At 35.1% G+C, this 18,881-nt stretch overlaps 1 protein-coding gene across 1 annotated transcript in view; it reads right to left on the bottom strand.

Annotated features, from left to right (window-relative positions):
- Positions 1 to 18,881, bottom strand: part of LOC145676155 (23 kDa integral membrane protein-like) — a 116,109-nt gene that overhangs the window by 26,267 nt on the left and 70,961 nt on the right. Inside the window, exon 4 of the mRNA XM_081747058.1 lies at positions 8,106 to 8,330. Within this exon, the coding sequence (XP_081603184.1) occupies positions 8,106 to 8,330 (225 nt within the window). The remainder of the gene's footprint in view (positions 1 to 8,105; positions 8,331 to 18,881) is intronic.

Genomic DNA, 18,881 nt, shown 5'->3' with positions numbered 1-18,881 from the left:
GACAAAGTTACCTAACCAAATACATTTGATATCGCGATGTTACAATTTGATTTTTCCTCACATAAAAAAAGAGAAAAACAATAGTAAAAAAAACTCTTACTCGTATTAGGCTCCAACTAACAACCTAATTCGTACAGACTAGTTGCTCTGACCAACTGAGTTTCGATTTCTTACGCGAAAGAAGTCTGTTATATTACGAGGCATGCTTTTCATTATGATCGTGCTGTTAATTTATTCTTTCGATAGGTAATTTCCACTCTTTGCTTTACCTATATAAATAAATGTATGGATTCATATATTAAGTGTCTTTGGATAATGTGTGAAATAATTTCGCGACATATATACTTGCTTAAATGTATTGTATGCTATGATTTGCCCTGATTGTCTGTTGATATGGTGGTTGGAAAACACACGTCAAAACTATTCGAAGTAATACCAACACAGCTTAAGAACAGGGACTGAACTGAATCATCACTCGATTGACCTTGAGGGCAAAAAACACCAAAGGGTAGCTATAACGAAAGTTCAGCATGCATTTCTGTGGAGCTCTGTTCAGTATCACGGTTCTCTGGCAAACACGTTTGTTCTTAGGAGTATATATTACAAACCTAACCTTTCGATACAGCGCAATTGCAGAGAACCAAAGTAAAGGAATTCTTGCCCTTGTTAAGTTGGGGTACCACCATGTGCAATAAAAAATATCGCGTCTCCTTGAAGTGATACTTTATCGAAAATAACTCGTTTTCCTTTATATATTCGAAGTTTCTGAGGGTTTCAAAATGAGGAAACATTACTGAAAAACAAGGACGCATTTAGGGGTGGGTTTAGGGGGTCCAGACCCCCTCTGAAATCCCAACTTTTCTGTAAATTTAACCTAATTTTGGGGGTTATTTTTTTAAAAAAATATTATAATTTATCCTAATATTGAAGTCGGACCCCCAGATAACTTTGGACCCCTCCCGAAATAAATTCCTGCATACGTGCTTGCTGACAAAGATATTTTCAATATATTCGTTAAATAATAAAGTAAAATAACTAAATTAGGAGCAAAAAGCTTCAACACGGTCCAACTTTTGTCCACTGCCAATATTGTTAGAAGGTATATTAATAGCAAAAACTTATAGTCAATGCTTAACCTTGGAACTTCATCCCGAACACAAGCATATTTTCGAAACACACTAAGGCCTAGCCAGAAAGCATTGTAAGCGAGTTACGTTTGGCAACATCGCACGGAAACAAATGAATGCTGAATTGCATTGTAACCCGTTTCTACTACTACTATTTTTATTACTAACTTCGCTATGGATCTGTGGAACTGTATAGTACAACTTATTTTAACGAAAATAAAAAAAAATAATTGTTAAATCACTTTTTGAATATTATTTTAAATCTTTTTTTTAAACGAAAGAAGTGTTATAAACTTTTTTTAAAAATAATAAAAATAATCGTCCCTAGTCAGGATTTGAACCCACGCCAAAACCAATCTTCCTTACTAGCATGCTGCGCTAGCTCACTCAGCTACGAGAGCCGACAGCGTTTATCGTTTATTTTGTGCTATATTCACGTCATGACTCGTGATGTCACCAACAGGATCACGATATAGACGTCATTATTTTTCCTACATTGCAGAGTCCCCCGAGAATTGATCATTGTCTACTCGGACTGGAATTGTCATTTGGAACAAACACTTGAATATGAAGCCAAAAGTTCCTTTAAAATAGACGAAAACTTCGAAAGTTTTAAGAATTTTAATATTTTTGCCTTTTCCCATAAGGGGGTCATAGCCTCTACACCGAAAAGCCCCCCAAGATTTGATCATTGACCACTCGGACTGAAATTCTCATTTGAAACCAAAACTTTAATATGAAGTAAAAAATTAAACTTTTACATCAATTTGAAGTGACTGGATTCCGGTTAACCGCACCATTATGTTCAGTTTAGTTAAGTGGTAATTTGTGACAGCTTCATATCAACAAAAGAATCCTTCACTTCACCGCTTCCCCCCCACTCAGGAATCCGTGCTGGATCAGCCACTAGAATCAATAGACACTTTTCCTATTCTTTTTGTCACCCTTGGTTGTGTAGGAGCTCCCTCGAACAAATAAAGAAGCGGTAATATTACAATCAAGGGGAGCTATGTATTAGGTATCTCTTTAGTTACTTACCCCTAACCGCACAGGGTTATCTTCAGTAGAATTAAAAATGCTACGTGATATTCCAATCATGAACGGGGAGAGGGTGATATAAATATATTTTCTTATTCATTTTGTCTGCCCTGCTTATCAGAAATTACGTAACGTTGTCCCTGTTTGTCAGTAACGTTGTCCTTGTCTGTTGGGAGGAAATGAGAGGGGCAAAAAACCGTCGTGCCGCCTCCCACATGGTTGCTCAAATTATTACAAAAGAAAGCATTTTAAACTAAGATGTCTAAGGTTACTACATTAGGTAAGTATGGTATCATGGGCGGCATTAGGGGGGGCAAAGGGGGCATTTGTCCCCCCACTTTTTTGAAGTAACCCATTAATGTATATAGTTTCATTTGGAAATGTAATGTTTTTGTATGTATTACGGTCTCATAGAAAAAATGGTGCCATATAATATTTGTCATTGCGTGAGTATATATTGGTTGTTTTCCCGTGAAGTTAAGAAAGCAACAGGAATTGCGTTTTAATTGCCACGGAAAACATCCCCAAAATTAACCTATTGAAGCACAATAATTCCAGCATACTTTCAATTCAGTGGTATAGAAGCAAAACCTGATAAATCCATTATTCAATTTTGTCAGGAAACGAAGAAGTGACGCCCTTATGCTTCAGAATTGTTGAACATTTTTTTGTTTAGTGATCAATAATACAAATGAGTGAAATCAACAACTAAACAAAAAAGTTGTTAAGAAATTCTGAAAACATGAGGGTGTAACTTTTTCTTCGTTCCCAGCCAAAATTCAAAAACGAATTTAGAAGATTTGCTTCTATACAACCTTCTAACAACGGCTCGATATGTTAGTCAGCCGCTTTGAAACTAATTGAGAGAACATTTGCAAAAAAAAAAAAAAAAAAAAAAAAAAAAAAAAAAAAAAGTATTTCACAAGGAATTCTTTAATTGCACAAAAATTGACAGTTCCTAAAATGTCTTTTCTTCTTTCTAAAGTAAGGAATATTGATTAAAAAGAGCGTAATAAGAAACAACTTCTACCTTTTCCAATGTTTTGTAGTGTAATATACGAGTGAAGTGGTGTGTTTAGGGGTGTACGAGTTTATACAGAATTAGATTTAGTAAATTCAACATAATTCTAGGTTTTAGAATTATTTTGTATAACTGGAGTGTGAAATGATTCTAAGTGTGGTTGTGTTTTGATGAGTTAAAACTGCACCTAATAGCAACAAACATGTTTCGAGAAGCTGCACAAGCAAATACATGTATTGCTTTAAATGTCGTAGCAAATGTTTGTTGTATTTACTGGCTTTCATTTTCCAAGAGTAATAACATTCATTTAAAAGCATATGTGGAATTAAAAATTAAGTTGTTCATTAATCCCCAGTTTCAATATTACTTCTACATAGCATACCTCATTATTCATTACTATGATTAATATTATCCTTTCTATTCATTTGTTTTGTAAATTTGTTATTAAATAATCTGATTACACAATTTTCTAGACAGAATGTTAAGAGAAAGAAATGAAATGAAAGTTTTGAGTTTTATGTCCCACGCTTATGCCGGCTAGGCTAAAGGAGACGGTGAAGATGATAAATACTGTAAATGAAATGGTGGAATGAAGAAAGTGGGAGGAAACGGGAGAACCCGAGAAAACCTACGCACAAGGTGTTTGTCCGCCACAAGATCCACTTGGCGGGAGCAGGGTTTGGACCAGGAACCCCATGCACCAGAGGTGAACGATCTACCACTGAGCCACCGCGACCCCCAGAATTTTAAGATGTTCATGAGCAAGTAATCAAATCTCTTCTTACACCTTTGTTGTTTAAGAATACAAAGGGCTAGTGCCTACTTCTGTTGCTCTTGTCAATTTATTTAATAAAATATAAAAATACGATATACGGTATTTTAACTGAAAAAGATAGTATCCTATTAGTTATACAACCTTTCGTCAAACAAAGTGTTGGAAACAACCAGGGAAACTAACAGTGATATACAAATATTCAGATCATGTCTTGCCCCCCCCCACTTTTAACGTCCAATCGCCGCCACTGTATGGCATATTCAGGATTATTATTATTATTATTATTATTATTATTATTATTATTATTATTATTATTATTATTATTATTATTATTATTATTATTATTATTATTATTATTATTATTATATGAATGTCTTTGGAGCACCGAAATTGTGTAAGACGAACCATGGTATGTAGAGGTGGTTTAAGATGGGTGGTCATAGGAGAGGAAAAAACAGGATTTTTCTCTCTGACTCTCTAATGTAAAGAGTATGTGCTGAAGGTAAGAAGCGTCATCATTCTATAATAGGTTGCTTTTACGTAGAATATCAGCTACTTCAGTTCTCCTCCTTCGGGCTACTTACCTCATGGGGTAAATTCAAAACAATTTCAATTTAAAACAAATACATTGTAAAACTTTTCCGTAATGAAACATCTAGGGAAAATTAAACATTTAATAGGGAAATCTGTTATCAAAATGTCCAAACAAGTAGATAGAAGATTATTTAATGATAAACATTGTGAAACTTTATAAAAATCTCCAAATTAGAATTAACGTTTACTGGAAAGCATTCGTTATACACCAGCGAGCATATTGTGAGCAGTGAGCACAGGGAAAATAATTACGAAACTGTTTGCAAACAAAAATTAGAGACACTAATGCAAGTGCGACAACATTTTTTCTTTTTTGGTATTGTCATGAGTTTTACACATATGTTACAATTTGATTCTTTCCAACATAAAAAATAAATAAAATAACCACAGTAATAGAAATGACAGTTGCACCTCTGTGGGGGTTCGAACCAGCTACCTTCGGCATACAGACTCGTTGCTTTAACTAACTGAGCTATTTGTTTTCTTACGCAAACTGAACATGTTATACGGTAAAGATGATTTTTCATTACGATCGTGCTACCAATTCGTCCTTTTCCATAGGTAATTTCAACTATTTGCTCTATCTAAACGCTAATACTTGGCATAGATTCATATATTTGAAGTTTGCAGATAATGCATGTAATAAGACATATTAGAAATGTTTCGTTGAAAGTTTCGTTTGTAGATTTAATCCACATTTCTCTCAATGACATAGATGTCGTTGCTTCGTGTTGAACTGTAGAATTCCCTCGAGTTCTTGAAAATTTCCCACTTTAGCAGAGTTGGTAATTCTCGTAATTTCCGTCGATTTAATGTTTTTTGCTTCTAATTTATTTATTTTAAGCTAATATCTAACACAAATATTTAAAACGGGCTTGTTATTAACGTTTCCTGCTGGGGAAACCTTCCGAAATTTCGAACATATAAAGAAAACGGAGATATTTTCAAAAAACTTCAAAATAAAGAGACGCGTCATTTATTTTGCTCATGGTAGTACGTACATGGTAGAGCTCGGTTTCTTAACCTCGTGGTCGCGAGAGGAATATATGAGGCTCACAACAGAAAGTGTAACAGAGAAATGTAATTCAACGGTTATTTTCGATTTCTTATAATGATAAGGAAAGTTTTTATTTCCACACTTACTGTCAAATACAACAAAAAATATTAAACAAATAAGGACATGTTTAAAAAAACAATTGGAGTAAAAAAAAAAGGAAGGAAACTGGACTGGCAAAAAGCTGGAGATTGAATTACAAGAGAAATAGAAAGACAACAAAATCTCCATATTCGACTGTCCCCATCGCGTGATAACCAACTTTATGTGCTCGATATAAACAACAACAGAAGTAGACGACACCTCGTTACTATGGCATCAACACGTGACTCTAAGAGAAGCAGCAGTGACATCATCTATAAAGAAGAAAAAAAGACGTTGCAGCACCTTCGACGGCATCAGTTGGCATTTGACTAGCGAAACTCACCTTCTTTATTCCAGCTGCTACGGGAAAGATATTTTCCTTTATTCTCTTCTCCAGTTACTACGGGCAGGGATATTCCTTTATTCTCTTCTTCAGATGCTACGGGCAGAAGATATTCCTTTATCCTCTTCTCCAGCTGCTACGGGCAGGAGATATTCCTTTATCCTCTTCTGAAGCTGCTATGGGCAGGAGATATTCTTTTATCTTCTCCACCTGCTATAGGCAGGAGATATTCTTTTATCCTCTTCTCCAGCTGCTATGGGCATGAGATATTCCTTTATGCTCTTCTTCAGCTGCTACGGGCAGGAGATATTCCTTTATCCTCTTCTGCAGCTGATATGGGCATTAGATATTCCTTTATCCTCTTCTGAAGCTGCTATGGGCACGATATGTTTCTTTATCCTCTTCTTCAGCTGCTACGGGCAGGATATATTCTTTTATCATCTTCCCCAGCTGCTATGGGCATGAGATATTCCTTTATACCCTTCTGCAGCTGCTATGGGCAGGAGATGTACCTTTATCCTCTTCTCATCTGCTACGGGCAGGAGAAAATCCTTACCTTTGTATCCAAACTGAGTCCATTTCTAGCCTGCTGTAGGCTTGAATATCCTACACAGTCTACCTCTTCTCCAGCTGCTACGGGCAGCAGAACTTTTCTACCCTCTCTCAGCTGCTATGGGCAGGAGAGATCTCAAGCACCGTATTAAAGAACATGAGATCATCTTATATACCATATGTTTAAGAGAGCGTTATGTTTTCTCAATTAATGTTGAAACCAAAAACGGCAGAAAATTTCTACCATTTCCAGTTTTCATAGGAAGCTTAAGGTTGAAGATGATATATATATTTGGGACTTTACAGGAAATCGTTCCTCGCTATCTATTATCGCTTTTGCTTTATATTAATCAACGTTAAAACCAGAAATGGATTACTTTTTTAGAACATCCGGTAGATGCATGACATCCATTCCTAAATTTTGACCTTCAAATCTTGTCCGAAATTGATGGTGATCCATCAGGTGGTTCTTGAGATGTTTTGTCACCCGGACGGATAGACGGACACAGAGACAAAATAAATATATAAAGGAGTTTTTGCTAACTTCATAATAAATTGTTCCGATTTCTATACACAATAGCGTGTGATTTGTTTGAGTTAGGATGAAACTGTTGTTTTGGGTTTAAATAAGTCGAAGATAAGGGGAGAAATTCACCCCATATTGAAATATTTAAGTGCATCCAAATAGCACTGTAAACTTATAATAGCATTATTCAAACCTTTAAAGGCGAAGTCTGTAGGCTTGCACAAGTTTGCATTTACACAGCTGCAGACCTCACCAAGACAAGAGCAAACTTGCTAGTTTTTCGATTGCAAACTTCCCGAAGACTTGCTATAAATTCGTAATTTAAGGCTAACCTTAAAATGTGTTCAAATTGACATACCTGTCCAGAATGACTTAAGATTTGCCATTTCCACAAAGACAATCTCTAAGATTAAGTCTGCCGTGTCGTGACAAAACGCTGTAACTTTGGCGGAGCAGTTTTGCGAAAAAGAGCCGTAAAGTTTTCATCTGAAAATGTGATCTGTATCGTGTAGAACCAATGTATCTTGACTTTGGAAACACGTGGTTACATGTAATGTTACGTAAATGCATGTTGTGTGATTAAATTTGGTGCAAATCGATTAGTTGACCATTATTGCCTAGTTACACTGGTTCTACACGATACAGATCACATTTTCGGATGAAAACTTTACTGCTCATTTTCGCAAAACTGCTCCGCCAAAGTTACAGCGTTCTGTCACGACACGGCAGAAGTATAACATGCACGTGTTTAGGCGCAGCTTTCACTTTTACATCAGTTCTAACTAGGAATATGCAGGTTTATACGTCGAGGCTATCTGGACATGAAGCATGACCTAAAATTTATACTTGGCAAAGCTAGACACATAGGGAAATCTTTAAGGTTAAGTCTATCAACGGAAATTAATGGTAAACTGACACTTAGTATAGAGGTGTTTGTTTACTGGGTATTATTTCCTAAACATTACATAAAGCATAAGAGTAATAATATTACCTGAAGAAAAATACTGGGAATGAAAACCAGTCCACAAATATACAAGTAGCAGTCCAAAAATTCCATTAAAGACGGATAACAGCCACGTTGAACCAAAGTTCTGCTAAAACTGAAATTTGTCTCGCAAAGATTATCCATCGTTTTGCAACAGGATTTCGGTACAGTTACGCCACTGCTTCCGATATCAATCCAATCCTTTGGTCCGTCGATTCCACAGCATTTCCTCTGCAATAGAATAACAAAGTTCACTTAACGTCTGAAAGTACACCTGTCATCATTGTCATTCCTAGTTAACTCGATGGGGCGTGCCGCAGTGTGAAACGGAAATGCTTCTTTAAGAGTCTTCATCCCGGCGAAATTAAAATACCGCTAATTTTACAGTAATTATGTCATATCTTCAAATAGATAAAAGATAATCGAAATGTGGAACAAGAGCGCCCTAGACAATATCATTTTACACGAGAAACCGCTATCACGACTCACTTATCTGCTTTCGATTTCGAGCCATTTTGAAAATCGGCATTTATTTTCGCGTTTCTAAACAGCTGAAAATATAAAGCCACTAGGTGACTTATGATAACAGTACCTCACGCAAAATAATATTGTCTAGGGCGCTCTTGTTTCACATTTCAATTATCTTTTATCTATTTGAAGATATCACATAAATACTGTAAAATTAGCGGTATTTTAATTTCGCCGGGATGAAGAGACTTAACAAATTACCACGTAACGATGAGCCTATATATAAATACATTTTTAAGATACCAAGATAAATGTACAGATAAACTTGCGAGGGCGCTGCTGTTGCAACACGGGGACAGGTCATAATATTCATAAAACCTAAACTACATATATAAGCAAGTGATTTTCGTTCCACATTTTAAAGCTACTGAAGATTTTCAAACTATGTAACTTCACTAATGAAAAGGAAATAATAAATTTATAACTTCTACTTGTAATAGAGATATAAAGTAAGAGGCCAAGTTATTCCTGGGACGCTAAAATAGAACTATCACAAAGTTATTTTCGTTATTTCTTACCGTTGTCGCTGGAAATGGTAAATTTATACTACTTTCGGTCAGAATAAAGCATTAAAGTTGAAGATGGAACGTAATAGAGAAATGAAGTCGGAGGTGGAACGTAATAGAGAAATAAAGTTGGAGGTGGAACGTAATAGAGAAATAAAGTTGGAGGTGGAACGTGATAGAGAAATGAAGTCGGAGGTGGAACGTGATAGAGGAATAAAGTTGGAGGTGGAACGTAATAGAGAAATGAAGCCGGAGGTGGAACGTAATAGAGGAATAAAGCTGGAGGTGGAACGTAATAAAGAAATAAAGTTGGAGGTGGAACGTAATAGAGAAATGAAGTCGGAGGTGGAACGTAATAGAGAAATAAAGTTGGAGGTGGAACGTAATAGAGAAATGAAGTCGGAGGTGGAACGTAATAGAGAAATAAAGTTGGAGGTGGAACGTAATAGAGAAATGAAGTCGGAGGTGGAACGTAATAGAGAAATAAAGTTGGAGGTGGAACGTAAGAGAAATGAAGTCGGAGGTGGAACGTGATAGAGGAATAAAGTTGGAGGTGGAACGTAATAGGGAAATGAAGCCGGAGGTGGAACGTAATAGAGGAATAAAGCTGGAGGTGGAACGTAATAAAGAAATAAGGTTGGAGGTGGAACGTAATAGAGAAATGAAGTCGGAGGTGGAACGTAATAGAGAAATAAAGTTGGAGGTGGAACGTAATAGAGAAATGAAGTCGGAGATGGAACGTAATAGAGAAATAAAGTTGGAGGTGGAACGTAAGAGAAATGAAGCCGGAGGTGGAACGTAATAGAGAAATAAAGTTGGAGGTGGAACGTAATAGGGAAATAAAGTAGAAGGTGGAATGTAATAGAGAATATAGTCGGAAGTGGAACATAATGGAGAAATAAAGTTGTGGTGGAACGTAATAGAGCAGCGTTTCCCAACCGGTGTGCCGCGGCACACTGGTGTGCCGTGAATGGGCCGCTGGTGTGCCGCGACGAAATCGAAACAAAATTATTAATTCTATAGCAATCAAACTGCAAAACGCAGGGGAAATGTATAGGCCTATTTGTATTGCACATTACTATGACCCTCTACTATAAATCTACAATTTTAAGTTTCATGTACTTTTCTGTACATTTCTAATGTTGAAAAAAGTATTTGTTATTGTTATGACCATTATTGCTTCTTTATTGTTGCAGACTATTTCGTAACTTGAAAATTTAAAATATCATTCAATCCTTTCGACAAATTACCTACATTTGTGTTTTAAAAGTAAAAGAGATTTGTTTGTTCGTACGATATTTAGTGATATTCATTCTTAGTAAAAGGTTGGATACAGTTTTCGAAAAAGAAAGCGTAATTTTAAAAACCTGAGTCCAATATTTCATTGCAATTGTTTTCTATTTTAAAATTAGAATGAAAAATAAGCATAGTCATTTACCACAGGAAAAAAAAAAAACAGTGGTCGAGCTTTCTTCTCTGTGAGGGGATCAGTAATCACAGAAAAAATACCACGGTATTTTATATTTACAAATAATAATATCTATAAGTGTGCCGCGAGAATCCAAGTTACACCCGTAGTGTGCCGCAAGTCGAAAAAGGTTGGGAAACGCTGTAATAGAGAAATGAAGTCGGAGGTGGAACGTAATAGAGAAATAAAGTTGGAGGTGGAACGTAATAGGGAAATAAAGTAGAAGGTGGAATGTAATAGAGAATATAGTCGGAAGTGGAACATAATGGAGAAATAAAGTTGTGGTGGAACGTAATAGAGAAATGAAGTCGGAGGTGGAACGTAATAGAGAAATAAAGTTGGAGGTGGAACGTAATAGGGAAATAAAGTAGAAGGTGGAATGTAATAGGGAATATCGTCGGAAGTGGAACATAATGGAGAAATAAAGTCGGAAGTGGGACGTAATAGAAAAACTAAAGTTGTGGTGGAACGTAATAGAGAAATAGAGTGGGATCGGAGATGGAACGTAGTAGATAAGGGAAGTCGGAGCTGAAACGTAATAGAGAAGCAGGAAGTGAAACGTAATAGAGGAATATACTCGGAGGTGAAACGTAATAGAAAAACAAAGTTCGAGGTGGAACATAATAGAAAAACAAAGTTCGAGGTGGAACATAATAGAGAAATATAGTCGAAGGTGGAATGTAGTAGATGATTAAATCGGAAAATTAACTTGTTCTTCCGGATACTGAATTTATATAAAAGAAGCTTCCTCCTCCTATTTAGTTCGCCTCTGATGCATGGGGTTCCTGGTTCAATCCCAGCTTGTACCAAGTGAAGTTTGTGGTGGACAAAACCTTACGTATGGGTTTTCTCGGGATTCTCCCATTTCCTCCCACTTTCTTCATTCCACCGTTTCATTAATTCCTCATCATTACCGTCTCTTTTAGCCTAGCCGGTATAACCATGGGACGTAAAAGTGAGATTTCATTTCATTTTTTTTCTGTTTGAGGCAAGCAGTGAGTGAGAGTGTGTAAACTTGCAATTCAAAATCCCGCATTAAATTTTCAACAACCTAATAATATATCTATCAATGCCAACCACTCCATCTTTGGTTCTACGAACAAACGGAACTGTTTGCTTTATCTTTAATACTGAGTTATGAGGTTTCTGTTACTCATGATGAATGGGGACTGACTTCGGATAACGCCTTCCTCTGTATGGGAAATCTCGTTCTTTTATGTGATTAATTGCTAGTCGCTAAATATTCAAAAACACCAAACACGACAGGAAGGATATCATTAATAAAAATCTTTAAAAAAGTTAATCCACGGTTGTTTTATCCATACAATTGCTGGTTTCAGCCAGTATTATCTTATGATTAGTTTCCACGCCTTTGATTAACATATTTCTTTTTCTCTTGCCTTGGAAATGATAGACGAAGTTTCTTAACGTAACCCCTTTTTAACAATTTTTTATGACAATTGTTACATTTACCAAAATATTCTTGACATTTCAAGGTCTCCGTTATCTATATCTATAGCTATACTTGAATATATATAAGGTAACGTATGTGTGTGTGTGTCATAAGATTTACGCATACTAAGAAAGCAGTCACCTCAATTCACCAAATTTTCTACACTTTTAGAAGATATAAACGCGTACGAATCCTTTTCTTTCGATTTTTTGATTCGAGAGGGGATAACAGGGGGTCCCTCGTTCCGGAGATTCAAAAAGTATAAGTATCTTAGAATATCCTTGAAGTTAGACGACCCAAACTAATCCACTGCATCCGTTAGAAGAACGAATATTTCTGCTACTTTATGATAAGACGTTATTTCTTTAATGCACTAGAACAATGGTTCTCAACCTAATTCCTACAACGATCTCCATTTTATCACACCCTCTTGCCAGTGACCCCCCAAATAGTTTCTGGTTTGTAATAAGCCCAAGCCATTTTTAATACACCTATTGCGGAGATCTCACGATATCCATTATTTCTATAATAGTAGAATCCATTTCTTGTATATACTGGATACAGTAACTTCCATAAAAACGAATGGATTAAAACTAAATTTGGTCAGTTCATTCATATCACAAATATCGAATCTGACCCGTCATACTGTTTCAAAATGAATATCGTTGGCCGGAGTGGTTTTTCTTCAATGGTAACAATGAATAAAAGACAAAAAATTGCTTATTAGTTGAAAATGACTTGATAATGTGCGTCACGAAGATTGAACCAAGACGCATAATGAAATCACACCATGCTCAGGTACCTCATTAGCTTTCAATTTTAATTGTATTTCAATATGCAGGATTTTTTTTTCATTTGAATTTTTCTGGTATTTCAATATACAGTTCTCATTAGTTTCGTATCGTACCTCTTTCATTTAAATTGACTTTTACACAACTCTGCACATGTTGGAAATGTTTAGTTGATCTATTTTTGTTGTTCTTAGTAGTATGTATAAAAGAAAAAATATGCCTATCAGAACAAAATTCAAAATAATATATAAAAATATTTTCTGCTATTAGATTCTAATTATATTTATCTCTTCCGCTTATCTTCGCGACCCCCAGGCTGAGAAACCCTGCACTAGAAGCTTGTATTATTTGAGGATATTTTTAAAAAGGAAGTTTCTTTAAGGCAGTGTCAAACGAAAATCTTAAAAATACGCTAAAAGCTTAAAACGGTGCAAAATTCCATGAGTGATAGTCATGTGTCGAAAAGTGACGGTACGTGGCAGCACAATATGGTTTGTTTCACTAGTACGGAGCAGTACCGTAATCTATAAGTGGCGGCCCCACCCAAAATCAGAAAAATTGTAGTTGTCAATGATTTTACTCTTGTAAGGGCACCACCCTCATCATTATATTTTGGTACATGATGGTGTGTACGAATGAGAGTGAGGGCATCAATATTATTTGAGGGCGGAGTGTGAAAGTTAAGTATTATTTGAGGGTGACTGAGAAAGAAATAGTGATTTGAGTGTGAGAATGAGGGAGAGGCATTTGCGCAATACAGCAACACGTTACGGAAGGGGTTCAATACAGCAACACATTACGTCTATTATTATTGAACCGGTGTTATTTTGCACCCATAAAGACAAACAGTAATTGTTAAGTATTACCACCCATATTCACAGAAAAAAATTATAGAACTATTTTGCATCCCTGTCATCGTCTGAATAACCACATAGCATTAACGTCTAAAGCAACAGAAGTGCCATTATTTTATAGTTGTTACACTAATGACTTCATGTCCTTGAAACTATTCGCCTATTGCTACATCTACGCTACAAAAAAAATACAGAAACTACTTCTAGACACAGTAGGACACTGTACGCATTACAGAAACTCTTTGAACACCTGCAGATGACACATATTCACCCCTTGTTGACTTTGTTGTCCAAGTCTTCCTGGGACTTTGTTGTCCAAGTATGTCCCAGATGTATGTACAAAATGTGCAAAATGTATGCCATCACTTTGTGTTCGAACTGTTTGCCGACAAGAAGTGCTTTAAATATGTCATACTAGATCCTGTTTTTGGAGATTGAACGCTTTTGGACACATGACTTTATAAACACTTTATAAACACACACTTTATATAGACCCTATTTTCCCCTTAATTTCTGTACTAAAAGTGTTTGAATGGTGTTTTATTATTTACAGTGAAGTGAACAAAACACGCACAATATTTTCCCTAGTGTTAATTGTCTGAGGAATTTCAGGGATATACGCTAAACTATAACAGAGTATTAACTCCAGGTGCTTCCAAGCCAGCGTGGATAAACAAATGGGTGGGACCAGAGCCGTAACTAAAGATTCCAGCACTTGGGGCGAAGTAGAATTCGGCACCCCCCTACACTCACCACACCAAGCTTTTCTTTCCTTTTTCTTACATATAACAGAAGCTTTTGTTGTTATACTATGTTGATTTTTTTTTTATCAAACTGCTTGGACTAATCATTGCAACAAAAGCGATTATTATGTATTCCTTTATAAATAAAAGCTGTTTTCAAGAAGCGTATTTGGACTTTTTTGTTAAACTTGACAAAACTACCTTCGGTTGATAACAGATCCATTTGGAGATCAGTTATGGAAATTTACAATACAACTATTTGTAATGTTTCATACTATCAATAAGAAATGAAATTTCAATACATTAGAAACTACGTGCTTTTAAAATGTTCGAAATATGTGACAGCATTAATTTCCGGTAATGATTGTAAACTTTTGTAATTTTATTCTATATGTGACCACACAAATAGCATTTTAATTACAATTCTTTTAATATCAACAATTAAACGAGTTGAATTTGGTAATGAAAGACTTTCTTTTATTACTGTTAAGAGTCGGTGGTTTAATATTATTGTTTAAAATCTACATGCCCCGACAGTAAAAAGAAGTATCATGGGTATTCGACCAAGTTCCGCGATACCATATGAAAATTCTATTGGAGGATTTCAATGTGAAGGTAGGGCGATAGCATATTTTCAAACCGGTTATAAGGAAAGAAAGTCTGCATAAGGAATGTAATGGCATCGATGTTTCGTGAACTTTGAAACATCCAAAAAATTTTATCGTGAAGAGTACAAAGTTCCCACATCGGGACGTTCATAAATACACCTGAACTCGAAAGATGCGAAAACACACAATCAAATTGATCACGTTTTACTAGACAGAAGATAGTTTAGCATAATTGATTTTCGCTCGTTCAGAGAACCCGACTGTGACATTCATCACTATCTAGTAGCAGCTATAACAAGAGGGAGAGATTATCGTTGAGTAAAGAGAATACTTAACATCTGAAAACGGAGAAGTTTAGTTTAAAGAAATTTGAGAAGAACCAGGGGAGAGGGGAATACCAGATTGAAGTGTAATAGATTCTCGTTTTTAGAGGATTTTGAGAGCACTAACGTTGAGGATACTTGGGTTCAAATTAGAAATAACATTAAAATTTCAGCAAGAGAAAAATTGGTGCAAGCGGAAATACGTAGGAACAAATCATGGTTCGACCAGGAATACACCAAACTAATGAAGGGAAAATATGCGAAACTGCGTTGGCTACAAAACCTATGCAATATAACTACATTAAATTTCGTTGATATCAGACGGGAAAGTTCCAAAATGTTCACGAGAGAGAAACGCGATTTTCTGAAAGCTTAAATTAATGAACTTGAAGATACTGTAATAGTAAAAGAAAACAATTCGAGATATTGTAAAGGAAGACAAGGGTATCAACGAATTTAAGAAAGGGTATCAACCTTGCGCGTATATATTAAAGAGAGACGAAGGAACAATTCTTACTGTTACAGATAGCATCATGAAGAGATGGAAAGATATCTTTGACGATTTGCTTAACACCAGCCAAAAACTAATGTTCGTGGGGAAAGGGAAATGCACCGCAGAACCATAAATTTTAGTGCCTAGCCGAACAGAAGTAAAAATTGCTATATAGAAATTAAAGAAACACAAATCTTCGGGTGTAGACGAAATTAAGGCTTAATTAATTTTAGCTAAAGGAGAAAATTGTGGAGCAAGATACACAAATTCATTCTCCTTATCTGGAAAAAGAATGAATCATTACAAGAGTGGAAAGAATGAATCATTGTTCCAATTCACAAGAAAGGCGCCAAAGCAGATTGTAGTAATTATAGAGGCATTTCTCTCGTGTCAACATCCTATAAAATCCTCTCAAATATTTTATTAGCAAGATTGATTCAATACGTGGATGACATTGTTGGACATTACTCAGTGTGGATTTAGACGAAATCGATCAATAATCGACCAAAATATTTACTATTCCACAAATACTCGAAAAGAAGTGGGAATACAATACCCCGGATTTTAGAAAGACTTAAGATTCTGTTAGAAAATAAATATTATACAACATTCTTACATAATTTGGAATACTGATAAAGCTACGTAGGTAGTTAGATTAACCAAGATATGTTTAAAAGAATTCCAAAGTAAAGTCCGGGTAGAAACATTTTTCTCCGCGAGCTTCTTTGTCGAGAATGACCAAACAAGGAGATTGTTATTCAACTTTATTCTGGAATACGCTATAAGGAAAATCAAAGATAGCAACCAGGGCCTAGAGCTGAATGGTATTCACAAACTTATGACGTATGTTGATTATGTAAATCTGAAAATAATATAATATAGGAAAACTATAGAAAGAAATTCAGAGACATTATTAAATGCTTGCAGATTTAGAAGTAAATGCAGAAAAAATCTACATACATGGAAATTCACTGGGATCGTTAAAAAAAAAAGGAAGTAGGAATTGGGAAGAAGTGTGGAGACCCTCCAAGTCGTCGCCATCTTGAAATTCTTGAATACTTATCCATCAGATATGTCAGTTTTATGAACGAAGTAAATTAATTGATAAATTTCATTTATATGTAGTCCTTTAGTAATTATGCAAGATAACGAACTAGATTTAGTGACCGGTGGCGACAACGTCCAGTCACGACTTCCTTTCAGTTTTATTAAAATACAGAAAGACTGAGAAATATATAGGGAAGTCATGGGGAAGGTAAAAGAAAGCAGAAGCAGAAGAAGAAAGGGGGTTATAAAATCTTTTGATAGGATTATATTATCTTGGAGATAGGTATATTTAATTATCTATGGTGAAGACAGAAGAAGATAAAAGAAGAAGAAATAAAAATAAGAAAATACGGTTTATCATCGAAATATAGCAAAGGGAACTAATAAAGTACAGAAGATCCATTATGTTCCCGTTCTATTCCTTGAGACTCAAGTTTGAACTACCTATTGTCAAACACATGTCCACTCATATAACCCCGACGTGGATCCAGGTCAATACACCAGTCGCAGTCACCTAAACTCAGCTCAGTTGATTAGAAATGTTAACTTAGTTGTTCTATTTGTGATTTCCAATTATAAAACGTTCTGCATTCACTTACTGAATCTTATCATGCGAACCGCAGATGTATTTCAGTTAACCAGGGAAAAAAATTTCAGTGATAAGATTATCACCAGTGATAAGATTCTAACCAGTGATGAGATTATCTTCCATGGATTGGAGTTTTTAGAGTTTTGGACAATTATTCATGGTTACATTCCATTGTTTCGGCTTGCCTTTTGGAGCCGCTTCAAGTTCTTTTGATATTAATAAATTTCATGACCTGGGTCATGAATTATATATAAACAATTTTTCAATCAAAATATACACATAACAATAGTTTTTGCTAAATTATAAGGTTCTCGACTTAAAACTAAAATTACAATTCATTCGATCACGCATTCATACCTTATTCGACAATGTATTAGTATAAGTGACTGGGTTAAGTAGTATTGTATAAAGGGAACTATTACCTAACTAAAGTTTTATAACATTTTATAACAACTAATAATAATAAACACAGGAAAATTACTTACATATAATTACATATATATTAATATACATAAAACATGATGATTTAATCATCAATATTTAAATTATGAAATTTTGCATAGATCACTATGCATTGAGCATTAGTGACAAGAGATTGAATCTCCTTTTCAATACACACACACACACACACACACACATATATATATATATATATATATATATATATATATATATATATATATATATATATATATATATATATATATATATATATATATATCACGACTATTATGAATCTCAAACTAAAACATATCTCGTATGCATGGTCACTAAATAATCTTATATTAGTTTGAGATTTAATTAATCCACTGTTCAGTTTTGAACAAACTAAATCCATTTTCCCACTTATTTAAAGTATAATCAAAATTGAGATGTCTTGAAGATTTCAATGACCGAAATTACGCTAATATAGTTTACGGTAAGTTATGGAGAGTGTTCACTATAACACTGCCTAAAGTGTACCTATCACGAAACTCTAACTATATCGAAATTTTTATTGTAAAAATTGCTGAGCACTGTTGCAAATTGATCACAGTAATTTCACTTAGATGTGTGACACTATTCGATTTCGGAGATTGATACGCCGTAGAGGAGGAATATATATGTAATTATATAGAATTCTGGTTTCACAACGTTTATGGATACATTTGATATTAGTCATGAGTCACACTCACGATAACTTGCCTCTTTAGTACATACACCATGCAGTTAGCAAGGTGATAAATAGATGTTAGAAACATATTAGATCAAATTACAATACAAGAAAAGGAAAATATTTATGTGCAAGGCGGTATACTCTATACGTTGAAGTTCTATATTTGTTGAAATTACGAAATCATAGCAACAAATCGTATTCGTCTTGTCGCAACCGATCGGGG

Source organism: Thermobia domestica, chromosome 18 (assembly GCF_964235325.1).
Source record: "Thermobia domestica chromosome 18, izTheDome1.hap1.1, whole genome shotgun sequence".
In the NCBI taxonomy this organism is placed as follows: domain Eukaryota; kingdom Metazoa; phylum Arthropoda; class Insecta; order Zygentoma; family Lepismatidae; genus Thermobia; species Thermobia domestica.
This window is presented reverse-complemented; position numbering and strand designations above follow the sequence as displayed.